The 21,173-nt window shown below is 43.1% G+C and overlaps 1 protein-coding gene across 4 annotated transcripts in view; it reads right to left on the bottom strand.

Annotated features, from left to right (window-relative positions):
- The window catches only part of RALGPS1 (Ral GEF with PH domain and SH3 binding motif 1), a 360,828-nt gene that overhangs the window by 38,024 nt on the left and 301,631 nt on the right, over positions 1 to 21,173 (bottom strand). For all 4 annotated transcript variants that reach the window (XM_075060472.1, XM_075060470.1, XM_075060469.1 and 1 more), the window contains 3 exons: positions 6,354 to 6,480; positions 5,239 to 5,390; positions 720 to 771 (listed from right to left, as the gene is read on the bottom strand). In XM_075060472.1, the coding sequence (XP_074916573.1) occupies positions 720 to 771; positions 5,239 to 5,390; positions 6,354 to 6,480 (331 nt within the window). The remainder of the gene's footprint in view (positions 1 to 719; positions 772 to 5,238; positions 5,391 to 6,353; positions 6,481 to 21,173) is intronic.

The following is a 21,173-nucleotide window of genomic DNA, read 5'->3' as shown; positions in this document are numbered from 1 at the left end:
AGTGTTTTCTGCCCCATCAGGCACTGTGCTCTCAACACGGAAGTGGGAACTATGGGATAGCTGAGGAACAGCTACCCACAGTGCACCGCTCCTGAAATCGATGGTAGCTTTGGACCATGGACGCAAACAGTCGATTTCCTGATCCCACTGTGGACGCGCTAAACCAATTTTATTAGATCTGTTTTGTAATATCGGTTTAAGCTAATTCAAAATAATCGTGCAGTGTAGACGTAGCCTAAGTTGTCCCAATGGTTAATTACCCTCACAGTATCAACAATTTGCCCTTTTTTTAGTTTGAATTTGCCTAGCTTCACCTTCCAGCCATTGGATCTCCTTCTGCTTTTCTCCGCTACATTGAAGACCCTTCAGCAATATGGTCCACACAAACCTAAGTTTGATAACAAGGTAGTAATCAAATTATAATTATACGTTCAGATTCTGCCACTGATGTTGAGTAGCAGTTTTATATTTTGAATTTTCTAAATCCAAAATATATATTTTTATGATGCATTTCTTTTCAAAATGTTTGTCATTTCTCTTCCTAAGAATTAGTTATCAATGATTTGAGAAGGATCTCCTGATTCAAATTTTTTCCTGTTACTGGAATATCCCTCTTTTGGCAATTGTAACAGTTTCTTAGCCCCTAAAAACAACTAGCCCCTTAGTGATTTTATGTGGTATTGAGTGAGGAAAAATGAAGACACTGAGTTATAACTCACCTTTCAAGCCCTGAAGACAGCTCCTCACTAAATTCTGAACTTTCACTACTTCCTAGAAAAGGACGAATATAGATAAGTGAAAAGCTCAAGGAAAATTAAAATTGCAAGAACGGTGGAATCACTAGGAGAATTTTGACACAGTACTATGGAAACTGATCACTGAAGCTAGGTCTGAAAGTTCCAATCTTTAGAGATCAGGATAAAATATGACTTCAGAAATAGATTGCATGCTACTTCCTGTCACTATGTAGTTCCGATGAATGGGCGGCTGCTGCTGATTTTAAATATACAATGTTTAAATATGTCCTTTTGTTTTAATTTTCATGCTGCTGTTCTCCTACAGAACTTCAATACTGCAGGAAGACAGAATAAAGTCAGGCCTGTAGAGTGACCTTGGATTATTTCTACCCCATTTAAAAATTAAAATAAAGCTATTAAAGATGAGAGTCACTGCCTTTTTATCAAGCAACAGAATTTGTAACATGGAGAACATATTAGTCCTGTGTCACTGTTTGGAACCATGTGATGTTAGCTTGATGCCATTTACATCAATGGTCTCCTGTCCTCCTCATGTCACTCCTACCTTACCGTTGACCCTGGAATAGCCATCTGACTGAAATGCAGCCTCAGCTGTGCAGAAACAGATTTTGTGATAATCTGTCAATGAGTGACTTGCTAATGCTTAGTATAAAGCAGAGTGGGTTGTCTCTCAGTCCTGCATTTACCTCTTGGTTAAGGTGAATTCAGAAGTTTAGTGAAAATCCCAAGCTCTTCTTGTACTTCTGGCCTGTCCATCTCCTTTCTACTATGGGGATAGGCTAAATCACATAAGGAAGTGCCTGTGAGGATCCACAGGTCTTAAACCTGGGTCTGCAGTTCCCCAGGCAGCCTTTGCATTCTGGCTGCCACCTAGTACCCTGCTAGTAGCTAGGGGCTGAGAGACTAATGGAACCCTGGTCCCATCAGAGGTACCACCCACGGGTGTCCTGACTGGAGGGCTCATGCTCTTCCATTGGTTCAGCTGCACTATTTAAACCAGAAGGAGACCCAGGAAGTGGTCTCTGCAACAGGGTGAATTCCTGGCTGGCTGCTACATCAGAGCCTGCCTTTTCACCTGACTATTAAGCCCTGCTTTTCTGACTTGTCCCTGGATCCTGCTTCCTTGTCCTGTTCCTGGTTCCTGATCCCTGACCCTGGCATCTGACTCCAGCCCTGGCTCGAGACTCCTGACTCCGGCTCTTACCCTGGCTTGATTTGTGACTCTGATGCTGATTCCTGGTCCAACCTCTGATTCTGGCTCCAACCCCTAGCTTGACTCTTGATTCTTGCTCCAACCTCTGACTTAATTCCTGATTATGGTTCCAGCTCTTGGCTTGATTTGGCTATGACCACTAGGTCTGACTACTCAAGCCTGGTTGTGATACTGGCTTTCTGTTGACCACCGTGCAGCTTCTTAGTACTGTTCGAAACATGACTACATTAAACAAGCACTAGAGAACTTTTAATGCATGGCAGCAGGGTCCACATATGCCAGTTAGTTTGCGACACACTAGTGCGCACTAGAATTTACACCCCTCTGGTGTGGACTAATCCAGTGTAGATAAGTCCATAGTCACACCTTTATGCCCATAAAACCCTGCTTCCACCAGAATCCTTCTTCTGTAGAACCCTATTGAAGCACTTGTCTCACACAGGCCAGACTTATTGGCCCTGTGTTACTCCTGGGGGAATTTTGCACCACTGGCAGAATTCATATCCCACACAGATTTTTTTGCTTCCCTGCAGAAAAATGACTTTCTGAGAGGGAAGCAAAGGAAGCTACAAAATTAGTCACGCACCATTCCCAAGCAACGCAGGTACAACCTTTCAGGCACCCAGTGCAGCCGGCAGAGAGGTAAATCACCATGGGGCTAGGGACACACCAGCCAGTGGCTTCTACCCTGAGCCGGGATCAGCTGCTAGTCCCGCCTGTGCTGGAGGCAGGAGAGGATGGGACCATCCTCTTCCCCTACAAGGAGTGGCTGGGCCTGTGTCAGACCCACCCCCAGAAACCTCCCCCAGCTGCAGGAAGCTCAGCATCTTCCCCTGCTGCCTGCCCCCATCACTCTTCAGCTGTGGGAGGAGGGGTTACTGAACAGGGAGCTGTTCCCCCATCCACCCTACCCCTGTGCATCCAGACCTCGCATACCCAGAAACCCCTGCAAGCTCCACCAGGTACATCCAGAAGCCCCCTATCCCTCCATACCTGAACCCCACCCCACTGATCCTCAACACCTGCACCCGGAGCCCTCCTGCACCCAGACCCCCACCTCTGGACCCCACCCCTTCACCCAGACTGCCCCTCACTGAGCTCCCTGTACTCAAACCCACACCCTGATGCAGCACCCCCTGCACCACCCTGAGCCTCCACATCCAGGCCTCCACACCACTGACCGCCAACTAGCTGCAACCAGGCCCTACCCCACCAAGTCAGACCCCTCCGCTGAGCCCCAAGAACCTTCATCTGGAAACTCCTGCAGAGTCCCATTCCCCCTGGACCCCCACAACAAGCCCCTGTGCATCCAGACCCCCCCCACCTAGCCCCCCACCCACTGAGCTGCCTGCACCCAGATTGTCCCACACAGAATCCTCTTACCCTACACCTGAATCCCCCCCACACTTGGATCCTGCCTGGTTGAGCCTGCCTGCCCACAACTGGTGTGCCTAGCACAGAGGGGCAGGGCCCCAGGGTGTTTCTGGGACAGGCCCAGGCCTCGTGCTGTGTCAGGGTTGGGTGCAGCCTCACCACTGAGTCCGTGTCTTGGGGGTTGCAGGGTGATCTTCCTCCATTGTGCAGCTAGTGGCCTGTGCTCCCCACTGCCATGCTGGAGCCTCTGCATTTATTTATTGACAAATACAACTTGCAGAATTTTAAAATATTGTGCACAGAATTTTTAATTTTTTTGGTGCAGAATTTTTAAATGTTTTGGTGCAGAATGCCCTCAGGAGTATTACTATGTGATATGCTAGCAGCTGCTAGTAAGATGGCAAGAGTAAGGTAAATTAAATTTCGACGATTCAGCCTCTGGCTGAAACGATGTAGATTTCATATTTGATTTAATCACAAGACATCTTGACATGTTAGTCTGGGAAGGAACCTGTCAGCCTTAACTTTAAGGCCAATTTGCTTTTGCAAGCAGCATAACAATGACATTTTCATGAGGAATACACCAGTGAATGAAGAAGTTAATCTTTTTTCTTCAGCTTTCCTTTACAACAAACCAGAACTGAGACAAAGGTCAGAAGGATCAGGTGACTAATTTAAACGACCCTATTGCACAGTTCTGCCTTTAGAATGGACATTTGTTTCAGATTAATTTCCTCAAAACCGCAGATTGAAAACCCCAATTTTTCCTACCTTGAATAAGTTATTTTGATTTTCTTCCATCTAGACTTGAGCTACAGTAAACCAGTAAAAGACTAGACAAGGTTTTATGGCTCTAATTATTGACAGTAGGCTTCTTTAAACAGTTCCTACATCCTTAAAAGCATCTTGCACTAATGATCTTCTTTCTTTTTACCAAAAAAAAGAATGAGAAGTACTTGTTGCACTTTAGAGACTAACATTTATATGAGCATAAGCTTTCGTGGGCTAAAACCCACTTCATCAGATGCATGCAGTGGAAAATACAGTAGGAAGATATATATATACACAGAGGACATGAAAAAAATGGGTGTTGCCATACTAACTAAAATGAGAGTAATCAATTTAGGTGGTCTATTATCAGCAGTAGAAAAAAAACTTTTGTAGTGATAATCAGGATGGCCCATTTTCAACAGTTGACAAGAAGGTGTGAACAACAGTAGGGGGAAAAATTAGCTTGGGGAAATAGGTTTTATTCTGTGTAATGACCCATCTACTCCCAGTCTTTATTCAAGCCTAATTTAATGGTGTCCAGTTTGAAAATTAATTCCAATTCTGCAGTCTCTCGTTGGAGTTCTTGAAGTTTTTTTGTTGGAGTATTGCCAAAGTCACAATACTCCAACAAAAAAAACTTCTAAGGTGCCATAAGGCCTCCTCGTTCTTTTTCCTGATACAGACTAACACGGCTACCACTCTGAAACCTTTCTTTTTACTGTGGTTTGTTCAGGTTACTCTGCTTCCTATCTGCTCCTGGTAATGCCTTCATTATAGGAGAATCCCCAGGCCACCCTCACTTTACACTAATACAGGTTAAAAACATGGGTCTTGTGCAAAAATAGCTCTCACATTTATTCTCATTTCATTAGTGAACTTTTTGGTGGTAAAAAGTGCTGGTTTGACATCCCATATATCTACAGCATGGACATTGGCAGAACTTCCCCCAGACCCTCTCTATCTTGTTCTAACAAGACAATTTCTAGCAGGGGAGAATAAATCTGTGTAGATGAGTTGAGCTAAGCGGCACAAAAACTGAGTGGGTTCACAAGGCCTCTGGGCAGTTGAGAGGTGGAGCAGACACAGACAAGCAGAGAATTCAGCAAGCCATAGAGTTCTTACCTATGGAAATTCCATTGGTGAAAACTGAGTTTAGAGTGTGGTTTCTGACAGGACTGTGGGATTCTAGGACACTGTCATCCAGCAGGTGGCGTGGCTTCTCTGTTGGAAACGTTGCACTTTTACTTTCAACCACACTGAACTGACACATCATACTGGAAAATTCGGAAAGAAAAAGCAAAAGCTCTAACGTAATCTGATAACATCCATTCACTCCCATTTTTTCCACTCAGACTTTGCCTCACCATACAATGATCATAAATGTCAATAAGTTCTTTAGTAGCATGCAGTTAAATGGGACTTCTCACATTTTCCTACTGCTCGTACATAAGCTGCATAAAAACCTAATCAGGCTTTGGATTTAGTAGCGTGTATGGGTAACAACTTTTGTATTTGTGCAGATGGGAATTTATTACTTTTAATTTATTTGCTCTGACTCCTCACTGTACAGAGGCTGTGTAATCTAGTGATGAGAAGCATAGATAGAAGACTGGATGCTCTGCAGCTAATTCATTGCTGAATGAATCCTCAATTAATCTAATCAACGAACACTGTGTGACACTAGACAAGTCACATGAGCTTTCTGCCACAGTCCATCCACTTGTAAAATTGGGTAGATGTAGAAACTTTAATTGAAAAGGAGATGCTGTCACTGATCTGAGTTTTCTCAGTAAATGGTAAAGGAGTCTCTCTCTAACCCATACAATTCAGCTAATACAGTGCAGAAAGGCCACAACTTTTCTGAACAGTAGTGGGTGCCAAAGAGATTGTAATGTTCCTTGGATGGATCATTGAGATGTTAAAAATCTGTTATGCACATCAGACATTCACACAAATCAAAGTGGATAGTATAAGAATGGCACTGAAGTGAGTATTGCCAATTTTTGCTGGCACTAGCAGGAAGCATGGTATCAGTCAAACCAACAGAAATGCGTTAAGACATCTTTCTGGAAAATCCTGAAGCACACAAACTAACGCCTGAATCACTCTTATAGGACTAGAAATGGGAGAGGGGCATAAGAGGAAAACTGTCTGAAATATCTAAGAACTTTCAACTGCTGGATTAATCCCTAATGATGCTTGAACTGACAGAGGCGGGGACAGTGTGGAGCACCCACTTGTTTCCCAGGCTGTGACTCTTCCTGTGTCTTGGTACAGGAGCGGTTGGGAGGCTGGCTGCCACTGAGGCATCCGGACAAGTTGGTCTCCTGCTGAACCTCACAGTTGCTGACACCTCTGATGTACCTAAAAATAGAAAAAAATTAATGCTGAACTGATGCAAAAAAACAGAAATTTCAGGGGCTGGTTTTGGTTGTTTTCTTTGTTTTTGAGAGGGCTCAGAAATCCAGCAGACTTTCAGAAATAAGGTCTCATGATTAAACAGCCACTACTTAAACTGAATTGTTACAGATCTCAAAAGGCAGCTGCATTTATGAAATAGCATCTCTTTCCTACTGGGTTACACCATTTGTTTCTATAAAGGATCCATCCAGTTAAAGCAAAATGGAAATGGAAGTCATCCTCAAAACATTCCTGCACATATTTTTAATGACAGACTCCCACAAAAAGTCTTGGCCACTTACAACTGTGGGATTTGCCAACACATCACTTGCACGGCCATAAAGTCAGTTTGTGCTTCAGAGGTAAGCAGTAATGTCTAAGAAAACATATGTTCTGAATTTGGTTCGAAACCCCATCCAGCTGTAAACAGTTTGCTCATATTGACTCATAGCATGAATATCTGAGAGAAAGCGGGGACTTTTCATGTAGCTTACAGCCAGACAGATGTGTTATTTCTCAATTATTTGTGATCTTTGGGAATTTAGGAAAGTCTCACTGAAAATTATCCTCCTTCTCATTTCCCAGATTTTATCAGGGTCCATAGTCAGGGTGGTGACTATGCAAGGCTACTCTCCTCCCTCCTCCTGACTGCTGTCCGCAAGAGGCTTGCAGTGCTCTTGGCCAGGAAGCAGAGAAAAACATAGTTAGCAACTTCTTATGTCTTTAGAGGTAGGTCACTGCACTTGAGGCTGTTCTTTGTTTCACAGTAAACTGTTTAGTTGTGACTTTAACACTGGTGACAGATTCTAAAGGGATGGCCTTGGAAAGAGGCTGCTCAGCTTGTCCCCAGTCCAGGTACAGTTCAGGCAGCAGCAGTGTACAATATTCCACAGAGAACACTTCTTGAGGGTTTGAGGAGAGCTTAGCATATGTGGCCTTTCTGCTGAAATGGCCCCTGGGGGCCAATTGTGATGGAAATTCTGTGATATGAAAAGCCATGTCTAACTGACCAAACCTCCCCCTCTCCTCACTCCAAGTTTACAGCTGAGATGTCTTTTTGGTTTGGAGGAAAAACTTCTGGATGCCTGTATGTGCTGGAAATAAATAGGTGCCTTCAGCACCCATACAGAGGAGCTTTGGTTTAAAATGCTCCTAAACTGAGGCAGAGGTACATTCCACTGCATAGTGTAAGAGTTGGGTTTGGAAAAAGGCTAATATCAGGAACAGCTGGGCATCTGCAACACAGACCAAACACCATGAACAGGACAGGCATAGGATTTGTTCCACAACAGTTTCTCCTGCTTTGGCCTGAGAGCTCATGGCGCAGACTGTAGTGAGTCAAAGAGCAGTTGCTTCCTCAAGAAAGAACAGTGCATCCATTAATAAGAGGGAGCTGCTAACTGGAAAAGAGTTGATATAAAATAGATCCAGGACTTTTTACTGTCCAGTCCAGCCGTCAGCCTGGAGTTTTACTTTTTTATTTTAGATAGACCTTGGTGAAAGACTATTTACATTATAATTTCTCCATACTACAGGCTCAAAGATGCCACCATGAGCTGTGCCATCAGTAGGAGCAAATTGCAATGGCTGCTCCATGTCAGCAATGGGAAAACTGTCTGTTCAGCATCCCAGGAGCAGGCAAGGGCAGCTTTTATCCCACTCTTTAGTTGGACAAAGAAACTGCTTAGGGACAAACCAATATTGTGGAAGGAGAGAGATGACATTGGTCCTTATAACCAAAAGACAAGAAACAAACAAACACTTTAGACATATCATTTACTGGATCATCGTTTGGTGAGTACACACAAAGAGAGAATTTATCTGATCCTGTCTTAGCCTTTTTTTCCCAATGCTCGTCTGAATGAGTTCTCTGTTGTGTTTGTCCTTGCTACAATGCTGAGTTACCAAAGTTTCTATTTCACTTAATCTCTTGTAAATAACATAAGGGGTTTTAACTTTGGTCAAGGAAATCTCTCCCTCAGCGTACATTCTATTACAATATGTATATATGATAGTTCAATGCAATTCACAGTTGTTTAACACAAAGATGAATTCAACTTCCTTTCTGCAGATCTAGAAATCAAAAAAGATTTAGTTGTTGCTATAGTGTAGTTTCCAATTTAACAATGCAAGTCTCATGATAAAAAGTCATTTATGCATGGTTGCTATACAATAGGATCTCAAAATATAACTAAAAATCTTCTAAAACTTCACAGTTCTGAAGGTCTAAGTTCTTGATAACTTTTCTTTTTTTTCTAATGTGAAAAGTCAGTTAGCTCAAAGCAATTAAATGTCTTAGTCTGTAGCAATCCACTGTATGAAAAAAAATCAAAACAACTTTCTCTCAGAAAATGAACAAGGGAAGATTCCATCCTGAGATAGTCATGAATAAGTCATTGTGAAGTTGATCAAAGTTGTGCACAAATATCTCGGGCAGAATGTGGCTCTAAGTATTTTAAATAACTTATAGTTTCAAGTGCTATGCCTATCAAAACAAGGAGAAAGAGATTACGTATCACATTAAATATATTTCATTAAGGGTTTCTTCTGTACAGTCACACTCTTGGAAATAGTACCCTCTTAAGGCAGCAGAGGGTGCAATTCACAAGATTGTGAATAAACAGAATTCCTTGAACAAAAATATTAAGATTTAAAGTTGCAATGATTATAATTAAGGCTATGATTTAGTCATGGGTATTTTTAGTAAACATCATGGACAGGTCATGGGCAATAAACAAAAATTCACCGGCCTGTGACCTGTCCATGACGTTTACTAAAAATACCCATGACTAAAACATGGGGTGGGCCTCTGCTGGATGGGTGTGCACTGGGGGGCCACACCGGGGCTAACAGCACCAGCTGCCCAGGGTCTGCTGAGCAGCAGCTGCTCCAGCCGCATGGGGACTGCTGCTAGGGACCGCCAGCACTGGCTGCTCCAGCCGCTTGGGGACTGCCAGCACCGGTCACTGCTGAGGGCCACCAGCAGCAGCTGCTCTGGCCACCCTAGGGACTGCCAGCAGCCTGGACCATCTGAGCAGAGGCTAGAGAGGCTAGCCCCATGGCTGCTCCAGCAGTAGCCAGTACAGCTGGCTGCAGGGCCACCCAAGTGATTGGCTGCAGAGCCACTCCAGCAGCCTCAGGTGTGGCTGTCTCTCGGGCCACCTGAGCAGCAGGCCCCAGAGCCAGCTACTTGGGCGGCCCTAGGGTGACCAGATGTCCTGATTTTATAGAGACAGTCCTGATATTTAGGGCTTTTTCTTATATAGGCTCCTATTACCCCCCAGCCCTGTCCCGATTTTTCACACTTGCTGTCTGGTCACCACACAAGCTGCTGCAGAAGTCACGGAGGTTGCAAAAAGTCACGGAATCCGTGACTTCTGCAACCCCCATGACACACAAGGAGCCCTAATTATAATTCCTTTTGAGGAGACTAAAAGAGCTCTCAGATCGAGCAGATATTATGACACTAAAAACTAAACCTGGTTAAAAAAATGGTGAAACGCTTCTTAATGTATCCACGAGGAGTGGATAACTCAGATTGGGGATAGGTTATGAGGCCTTTCACCTCTAAAGCACTTGTTCCAATCAGACTCATGTTGAGGAATAGCTGGCTTGTGGGGGAGGGTGAAAGTGGAAGGGGGATATGGGGCCTTTCATCTTAGGGCACCAGTTCAGATCTGACCATCTCATAGTGACTGACAGTCATTGCTATTTCATCTGTCTTGTGAACATAAGAATATAAGAATGGCCACACTGGGTCAGACCAAAGGTCCATCCAGCCCAATATCCTGTCTGCCGACAGTAGCCAATGCCAGGTGTCCCAGAGAGAGTGAACCTAACAGGTAATGATCAAGTGATCTCTCTCCTGCCATCCATCTCCACCCTCTGAAAACAGAGGCTAGGGACACCATTCCTTATCCATCCTGGCTAATAGCCATTAATGGACTTAACTTCCATGAATTTATCTAGCTCTCTTTTAAACTCTGTTATAGTTCTAGCCTTCACAACCTCCTCAGGCAAGGAGTTCCACAGGTTGACTGTTGCACTGTCTGAAGAAGAATTCCTTTTATTTGTTTTAAACCTGCTGCCCAGTTAATTTCATTTGGTGGCCCCTAGTTCTATATATTATGGAACAAGTAACATAAATTTTCCTTATGCACTTTTTCCCACTACCACTTCATGACTTTTATATACCTCTATCTATCCCCTATTCTCCTCTTGTCCAAGCTGAAAGTCCTAACCTCTTAATCTCTCCTCACGTGGGACCCGTTCCAAAACCCCTTAATCATTTCAGTTTGCACAGAACCCCCCCAACCCCCCAAACCCGCACAAAACCACCGCACCCCCGACCCCCCAAACTAGCACCCTGCGCCCCATGCCTACAAAAGCCTGCTCACAACACTCCCCACGCCGCCAGTGCCCAACTTCTTGAACTCTAATGCCAAGTATATCTTTTTTGAAGAGGAGACCATCACAGTCTGTACACAGTTTCAAGGATGTGGTGTACCATCGATTTCTATAAGGGCAACAAGATGTTCTCAATCTTATTCTCTACTCTCTTTTTAATGATTTACATCCTGTGCTTTTTGACTGCTTCTGCACACCTGCGGGACTTGTCTTCAGAGACCTATCACAATTGACTCCAAAGCTCTCTCCTGATTGAGCTTGTAGCTAATATAGCCCATATATTGTATGTATTAGTTGGGTATTTCCAATGGCATTACTTTACTCATTTCACCACATTAAATTACTCTTTGCCTTTTGTGCCATACTCTCGTTTTTGAGATCTTTTGTGAAGTTTGTCACAGTTCTGCTTTGGTCTTAAACTTATCCTTGAGCAGTTGTATCATCTGCCAAACTATTGCCACCTCACTTTTACCCCTTTCTCCCAGATCATTTTTGAATAAGTGAATAGGATTGCCTAGGTCTGACATCCTGCGGGAACCAGCACCCATTACCCTTCTCGTTCCTGAGAAATTTTACATTTATTCCTCCATTGGGTTCTGATCTTTAGCTAGTTCTCAATCCAGGAAAGATCTTCTTTTCTTATCCATGACAGCTAATTTACATAGAGCCTTTGGTGCAGTTCACTGACCTTGTCAAGGCTTTCTGGAAAATCTGAGTACTATCGTCCACTGAATCCCCCTTGTCCGCATGTTTGTTGACCCCTTCGAAGAACTCTAATAGATTAGTAAGACATGATTTCCCTTTACAAAAACCATATTGACTTTTGCCCAACAATTTATTTTCTTCTATGTGTCTGACAATTTTATTCTTTACTATTGTTTCAACTAATTTGTCCAGTACTGACGTTAGACTTACCAGTCTGTAATTGCCGGGATCACCTCTAGAGCCCTTTTTAAGTATTGGCGTTACATTAGCTATCTTCCCGTCATTGGGTACACAAGCTGATTTGAAGGACAGGTTACAAACCATAGTTAATAGTTCCTCAATTTCACATTTGAGTTCTTTCAGAACTCTTGGGTGAATGCCATCTGGTGAAAGGAGGTTATTGTCTAATTCCAGTGCCTGATGAACTGGTCCATATCACAACTGATCTCCCTAATGGTAGTATCTGTAGTGAGACTACTAAATGAACAGGAAACAGGTTATCCTGAGAGGTAAGATAGGGTGGAGAGGCTTGTATGGCTGCTGCCAGTGCTGTAACTATTCGATGGATGAATAGAGAATTTCAGTCCCCAGCAGTAAATTCAGTCAAATTTAAAAGAAAGTAATGCATATTTCATCAAACTGTCCAGGATGCTGAGCAGAGACAGAACCCAGAAAATGCGGTTTCTTCTCCCTACAGGAAATTCCTGCTCTTCTTTTAGGAGGGGATTGACACCTTCTTAGTAGATTATTTATAGTTTCTTTTGGGGGGAGGTGGGTCAGTAGAAGAAGTGATTCCTTTTAAATGAAACCCAAAAACTATTGCTTTTTGTGTTTGCTGTAACTAATAAGGGTCGGAACACTATTACACTACAAGACATGTTCATATTGGCATGCTTCTTCCTTTATACAGTGTGGCTCGAAAGGCAACATTTGAGAATCAAATGCATATATTGACTTGCCTTCTGGTATTTTATTCCTTTACATACAGAAAAAAATTGGAAACTTGCAAATAAAACCCATAGAAGTCCTGTTATTAATTTCTGCAGTCATTCACAATGTACAGACTGAATGTAATCAAAGCTACAAAGCCAAGATAAGTTAAATTAACTATCAAACAACAGTATAAATTCCCTGTCTGAATATGAGTTCTTCTCTCTTATTTATTATTTAGAAGTAATGCTTTGAGAGATGCTTTCTTCAAACATTAGTGGACCCTATTACATTCCATTATTGACAAATAATTTAAGGATGATCAACTAGAAATATCCAGTGAAAGTAATACTGCAGGCCCTGCTTTATTGCCTGGTACAAAAAACTTCTATAATGAAGATGATTATGAATATCCGCCAAACCAATATGGGTGCTGTTCACTGTACTCTAATCCCTCAGATGTTCAGTCAACTGGAGCTCATTTCAGGATTCCTATACTTGTATGAAATACGTTGGTTTCTGCTTGTAACTGAATATAGTTAGCATCTAGTAATTTGATCCATTTTTGTCAATCATTTTAATCCTCTACAGACCATAGTTGTCTTACTGCAATGAAACTGTCCGGCACTTTTTAGCGTACCAGTAAAAGCTACTTATACAGTACAAGCATTTAGATTAGAAAGTAATGATGGATTGGGAACCTGTTTTTGAGCAGCCTCTTCTTTTGATCTGCTTATTTTTCAATAAATTCTTAGAAATAGTTCTTGAAAGGAGAATAGAACATGTTATGAATTAATGTAAAATTGCTACTGTTAATGAAATTTAGCACTGAACTTGTAAACAATTATCCTTAGTTTTCATCCATAAATGGCTAGAACCTCCATTTAACATCCTATTTTACAGATGACCCCTCCAGCAGCATAGTACAACCGGGTATAATGCTGGAACACTGAGGTCAGTATTGACTTGGAAGAAAAGATATTCCCTACTGAATCACCAACATCAATTTCTGCAGAATCTGGCTTTTTCTTGGATTTTGCAGAATAAAATGCATCAGCTCTAAATTGATTGCAAATACAGATTAGTAATGATACATGCATACAAATGAAAAACAAACAAAAGACTGAAAGAGTTTACCAAGACATTTCTAAGCTTTTAAGCCAAAAACAGCTCATAAAACTTTTATGGCATACAGTTAAAACTTGAACCCAATTTAACCCAGTGCAAATCCAGATCTTAAGATGCCATTTTTGACTCAACTCCAGAAATCAATGCACCCAGCATGTTTTTTATCCAGTACTGTTGTAACACAGGGCTTTGTAACTGGAAGAAAATTTCCCCAGGAAAGGTCTGCAACCGTGGATCCATGAATTATTCAGTTAAATCTCACCAGCATTGTATCAATCAACAAAGCTTGGTCTTGTGAATAAAAGTCCGAATCAATGCAGAGCCCAGAAGCTGCACACATTCACTGCACACGTAGATCAGCTCTATATAAATACATAATGCAGCTTTCTCTCCTTAGACCACTGGTAAAAGGAGCTAAAAAAATCATATCCACTGTATGATAGCATACTTACACTATACAAAGACACTTTTGAACCTTAACTCCATGAAAACAAAACCAATTTTTCACTGGAAGACTCAAATCCACTTCGTGCCAGTGAAGGTTAAACCGCTGCTAAATTCAAGCTTTCCAATTTCAGCTGTTGGTGTTAGTGCTATTTTAAAAAATTACAATTATATTTTTATAATGTGGAAAATATATATTTTTTACCCCAAAGGAGGAAATATTTGTATTTGCTCCAACTTTCAAAAAATGTCACCTTCAGGCAGACACAAGGCCTGTGACAGTTAACGAAAGTTTCAAGAGAAGGAAAACAGCTGGCTATAATGATAATAATGCTCATGCAACCTATAGCGCTCCAGCTATAATAATGCCTGCACACAGGAGTAAGCTGTCAGACTTGTATGTGACTATTAAGAGTCTCAGTTCCCTAATGCTGACCATGAGAAGTGAATCATTCTTCAGTGGCGAACTCAAGGATTTGGCTGCACAACTCTTACTAATAGTAAAGAGGGGCTTAAGTTACCCTTTGAAAACAGAGCCCATTGGCCCAACTCTTATTTTCATACATGTGGAAACGGGTGTTCTTCACAGTGAATTTTGCAACACAGCTGCTTTTTTAGCATATGCACAATCAGAGATGAATGCCTATGAATAGAGCCCTATGTGGATACAAAATTTGTATCTGCATCTGATCCACGATCCACAAATATTGTCTGATATCCACATCCAGATGCAGATATCCCTGGATATAAAGTGAATATCCACAGATTTGCAGGGCTCTCTCTCTGAATTTTACATCAAAATCAGGCCATTATTATTCATCTGTATTTCAGTAGTTCATAAGCGGTTCCAACCCCATTGTGCTAGCCATTGTAGAAACACATCATAAAGAGAGATTTTCCACCAGAAAGCGTCAAGGTGCTTTTTTGAAACTGACAACATGGTTGCTTTTCAACATATCATTTAAGAGCCCTAACAACAGTGCTTCCATAGAAATAACAGTGAATTTCACCACTGACAAGGGGAGCAGAGCAGACTACTGATTTGAATGTGGTACTACCCCAACCTGAAAGAGCTTTGCTGTTTTGCCTAACCTTCAAACATGACTCTATATGTTATTCTAATCTAGTGATTAGATTACTCTCATGTGGAGGTTTGACCAATATAATGTTGCTTCGTTCTTCTGAAACAGTTTTTTTTCTTCCCTCCAAATTAAAAAATAGCCTTTGGAATCCGGGGGGTGGGGGGGAAGCAACCGAAAAAATCTTGGGTTTGGTTGAAAAAAAGAACTGTTGTTCAACATTACCCCCAGCAAGAGACTACTCTGTAAAAAGAATAAAGCTCATATAATTTATTAGGTTTTATTTCAGAGTGTAGACTGCTATCCCAGACCCTGCTTGGTGTGTTGCAAATGCCTAGCCTTGTTGCTCAACAGTAAAGTTCCAGTCTCTAAATTCAGTTGAGATCAAGTGATTTTTGGTGTGCTTTTCCATTAAATGAGATCATCTGCTACTGAAAAGTCTCCTATTTATTCTCCTTGGCCCCTATCCTAGTGCATACTGTTACCATGATTGCTATTCTATCATTATGGCTTTCAGGGAGACAAAGCACTTTTAGCAGGATTTCCAGTCACCTGGCATGGAGAAAGGCAAATTTGGTTTTCATTATTTCTCAACATCATTGTCAAGACTATGCTGACATGTACAAGAAAATAATGTATAAAACTATCAAAACATTATTAAAAAAACTGTTTACATTGTGTAACTTGAGAGAAACAGAAGAATGTGATGAGTGCTGTTTAGAGAACTGTGGCAAGAGCATTTGGAAAAGTTTACCACATATCTTTAATATCCCAGAGGATTATACTGTTTTTTCCTTTGCATAATTTTTCCATGAATAATCTTCCAAATGTTATAAATGAATGTTGCTTTTACAACCTTTTATTAAAACACAGGAACACATACAGTCTCTAGAGGTTAAAAAAAAAGTTATAGTCCATTAATTTTCTTCTTAAAAAAATATCAACAAATAAACTAGTAAAAAATGTTCAGAGAGAAGCATGAAAGGTGAGGTATTCACCATTGGCTAGGATAACAGAAAGAATACCACAGACTTTTCAGAGAGATAATTTTCAACTTTCATGCTCCTCTGTATATTTTCTACTAATTTATTTGTTGATTTTTGTTTGAGGAGAAGATTAATAAACTATTTTTTTTTTTAACTCTAGAGACTATGTGTGTTCACATATGTGTGTGTAAGAAATAAAACTGATATTCACCAACTCTGTTTGCTAAAACTTACTGTTGACATTCAAAGCCACAGGGGCCTAGGAAAAACTTGCCAGTATGTATTTACTGTTTAGGTTTGGGTTACAGTTGAAACTTTCAAATAACGTAACTACCTACAAAACAGACTACATGTAAGAACTTCAAAGAAGAAATCTATCTGACTGGGGAAAATATCAAAGTTGGCACAAGAAGGGTTAACTCTTGAACTGTAGCTACTGCAAAAGATTAGTTCTTCAAGTGCTTACTCATATAGATTCCAATTAGGTGTGCAAGCGCCGCATCCACGATTGTTGGAGAATTTTTACCCTAGCAACACCCAGTGGGTCGGCTGTGGAGTCCTGGAGTGGCACCTTAATGGCACTGGATATATACCCCAGCCGACCCAGCGCAGAATGGGTGGGTTCTTCACACGGTGGAAAAGGGATATTCTCTCCAGTTTTCTTTCTCCCCTCCCTCCTATCCTCCTTCCCTATCCTTCTTCAGGCACCCTCTCACGAGCAATTCCTTATACAGGAGGTCCAAACGCTCCTGTCCTTGGGAGCGATCGAGGAGGTTCCAACGGAGCTAAGGGGCAGGGGTTTTTAGTCCCGCTACTTCCTAATCCCCCAGCCAAGGGTGGGCTTCGACCCATCCTAGATCTGCGCGGACTCAACAAATTCATAGTAAAGTTGAAGTTCCACATGGTTTTACTGGGGACCATTATTCCTTCACTGGATCCTGGGGACTGGTACGCCGCACTCGACATGAAGGACACGTACTTCCACATAGCGATTTACCTGCCGCACAGGCGCTTCCTCCGCTTTGTGGTCAATCATGAACACTATCAATTCGCTGTCCTCCCCTTCAGCCTGCCACAGCCCCCAGGGTGTTCACCAAGTGTATGGCCATCGTGGCAGCCTACCTTCTTTGTCAACGAATCCAGGTGTTTCCTTATCTCAACGACTGGCTCATTCGAGGCAAAACCAAGGACCAAGTTCAATCCTATGTTCGATTTGCCCTAAGCAAGTTCCTCCAGCTGGGTCTCCTGCTCAACAACGGAAAGTAGATTCTGGAACCAACCCAGCGAATAGAATATTGGGGCAGTCCTGGATCCAGACTCGCCCGCGCTCTCCTGCCGGCCGCATGCTTTCAGTCGATGGCGAGCATCATTGGCGAGAATCGTTGGCAGCCTCCTAAACTTTCCAACTTTCATGGTAAAGACATGGCTCAGTCTTCTGAGGCACATGGCTTCGTCCACTTATATAACCAGGCATGCCAGACTTCAGCTTCGCACGCTTCAGGCCTGGTTACAACAGTTTTATCAACCAGGTCGAGACAGCCTGGTTATGGTAGTCACTGTCCCCGAATCGGTTTTGACTTGCCTCCATTGGTGACTGGACCCCACGCTGGTGTGCGACGGAGTACCATCTCACAACCCTCCTTGTACCTGGTCACAGACGCATCATCTCTGGGATGGGGTGCCCACCTCGGGGAGCTCCAAACACAGGGCCTGTGGACCACATCCTAGCTGACTCTGCATATCAATGTACAAGAACTGATGGCAATATGCCTAGTGTGTCAAGCATTTCGCAAGCACCTACATGGCCATTGTGTTGCACTCCTCAGAGACAACACCATGGTCATGTTCTACATCAACAAGCAAGGGGGAGCCTGGTCGTCCCCCCTTATGCCAGGAGGGCATTCGCCTGTGGGAGTTCTGCATAGTCCACTCGATACATCTGATGGCGTCATTTCTCGCAAGGGTCCAGAATACGCTGGCAGACTACCTCAACAGGTCCTTCCAGCCTCACAAGCGGTCGATTCTTCCAGATATCATCCACTCCATCTTCCTGAGGTGGGGGTTTCTCCAGGTCCACCTATTCGTCTCGCGCATCAATCGGAAGGGCCAAGTGTTCTGTTCTCTCCAGGGGCGCTCTCAGGGTTCTCTATCGGACGCTTTCCTACTTCTGTGGAAAGACCAGCTTTTCTACGCCTTCCCTCCATTCCCATTGGTCCACAGGGTCATACTCAAGCTGTGCAGGGACAAGGCATGCATGATTCTGGTCGCCCCAGCATGGCCCAGGCGGCACTGGTACACCACACTCCTGGAGTTGTTGGTAGAGCCTCCGATCACACTCCCACTGTGGCTGAACCTGATCTCACAGGACCACGGACGGCTCTGTCACCCTGACCTGCAATCACTCCACCTTACAGCGTGGATGCTGCATGGCTAACTCAGTCAGAGTTACTCTGCTCACAATCGGTGCAGCAGGTTCTGTTAGGCAGCAGGAAACCCTTGACTCGAGCCACGTACCTGGCTAAACGGAGGCATTTCTCCTGTTGGTGCAAGCAGTGTGACACACCCCTGTTGCAGGCATCGATACCCCTTATCCTAGACTATCTCCTATCCCTAAAGCAGCAGGGCCTGGTGATATCATCTGTCAGAGTGCACCTGGCAGCCATCTCGGCTTTCCATCCAGGAGAACATGCTTCCTCCGTCTTCTCCAGCGTTAGATTTCTGAAGGATTTAGATCGCCTCTACCCGTAAGTGCGACAACCGGTTCTGGCATGAGACCTTAACCGGGTCCTCTTCAGGCTCATGGGACACCCGTTTGAGCCAATGGCCATTTGCTCACTCCTTCATCTGTCTTGGAAGTCAGCCTTCCTTGTAGCCATCACTTCAGCGAGATGCGTATCTGAAATTAGAGCTCTCACGTCGGAGCCGCTGTACACTGCTTTCCGTAAATACAAGGTGCAGCTTTGCCCCTACCCTGCCTTTCTGCCCAAGGTGGTATCAGCATTTCATGTGAATCAGGATATTTTTCTCCCGGTCTTTCATCCGAAGCCACACGCTATGCGGCAGGATCAACATATGCACTCTCTGGACGTTTGGAGGGCCCTCGCATTCTATATCAAGCATACTAAGCCGTTTAGGAAAATGACCCAGTTCTTCATTGCAGAGGCCGACCGGATGAAAGGCCTACTGGTCTCCTTGCAACGCATCTCCTCTTGGATCATGGCCTGTATCCGTGCTTGCTATGACTTGGCCAGTGTCCCGACCTCATGCCTCACCACCCACTCCACGAGGGCCCAAGCCTCATCGGCCGCTTTCCTGTCCCAGGTTCCAATTCACGAGATCTGTAGAGCTGCGGTTTGGTCATTGGTACATACCTTTGCCGCTCACTACGCATTAGTTCAGCAGTCTAGAAATGATGCTACATTTGGTTCAGCGGTTCTGCACTCAGCAACGTCTCACTCTGACCCCACCGCCTAGGTAAGGCTTGGGAGTTAGTTAACTGGAATTGATATGAGCAAGCACTCAAAGAAAAAATGGTTACTCACCTTTGTAACTGTTGTTCTTTGAGATGTGTTGCTCATATCCATTCCAAACCCGCCCTCCTTCCCCTCTGTCGGAGTAGCCGGCAAGAAGAAACTGAGGGGGCGCTGGGTCAGCTGGGGTATATATCCAGCTTCATTAAGGCACCACTCCAGGAGGCTCCACAGCCAACTCATTGGGTGTTGCTAGGGTAAAAATTCTCCGATGATCATGCACGCAGCGCACGCACACCTAACTGGAATGGATATGAGCAACACATCTTGAAGAACACCAGTTACAAAGGTGAGTAACTGTTTTTTTCCCTTTTAATTTAGGAAATACTAAAACACTACCAAATCCTGCTAATATATATAATATACAAAACGTCAGTAAATTACTCCTGCTGCCTTCTATAGACCAAACTAAGTACAAATTTGTAAAATAAAATGTCATCTTTGGTCAGCCTTATCTTGTCTCATTCATCCTATTAGGTTGCTGCAGACAGCAACCTCAGTCTGAATTTGATGAATTGTAGCATAATTTTTTAATCTTATGTCATATGTGTGCAGGGAATAAAGAAGGTGCTATTTGCTTTTGCCGTAAGATCCCTTTTATTCTGATAATGGAATTGTTCTGGAGGAATACTGTATAGGATAAAAAGCATAGTAGCTTCAAACCCAAAAGTGGTAAATCATTTGGAAACCTCACTATTTTTTCCCCTTTTTAGGTTTAGTAATTGCCATAGAGGATCAGACCACTAGTCCACCTAACCTGGTACTCTCTCTCAGACAGTGGCTAGTCCTAGGTACTCCAGAGAAAGGTGCCAGGACTTAGTGATAATTAAAGTCTTGAGTTTGTTCTAACACATCTAGTTTTGATGTCTCAATCTCTAACATTTCCTCATTTAAAAAAAAAAATCTGAAATGAGTAATCTGCCCCCGGGTGAAGTGATTGTCCAGTGACTGGGTATATAATGAAGGTTACCCTTATATGCTATCACAAGGCATATGCTTCATTGCCATCCTCTCCCTTGACACTAATGTGTTCTTCTGCATCGTCAGCCCATGAAGACTTTGCTGTGACTCTGACCTGGAGGTTTAGGGGTTACTCTGACCTACCCAAGGTGTGACCTCCAAGACTAGTAGTAAGCAGGAATGTCTCACTCTTTTGATAGGTCTGCCCACTGCCCCAAATAAAGAGTACAGCAGTAGGAATACACTACAAACCACCTGACCAGGAGGGTGATAGTGATTGTGAAATGCTCAGGGAGATTAGAAAGGCTAAGGCCTGGTCTACACTACGTGTTTAAACTGATTTAACGCTGTACCCATCCACACTACGAGGCCCTTTATATCGATATAAAGGGCTCTTTAAATCAGTTTCTGTACTCCTCCTCAACGAGAGAAGTAGCGCTAAAATCGGTATTACCATATTGGATTAGGGTTAGTGTGGCCGCAAATCG

This window comes from Chelonoidis abingdonii, chromosome 24 (assembly GCF_003597395.2).
Source record: "Chelonoidis abingdonii isolate Lonesome George chromosome 24, CheloAbing_2.0, whole genome shotgun sequence".
NCBI classification, from domain to species: Eukaryota; Metazoa; Chordata; order Testudines; family Testudinidae; genus Chelonoidis; species Chelonoidis abingdonii.
This window is presented reverse-complemented; position numbering and strand designations above follow the sequence as displayed.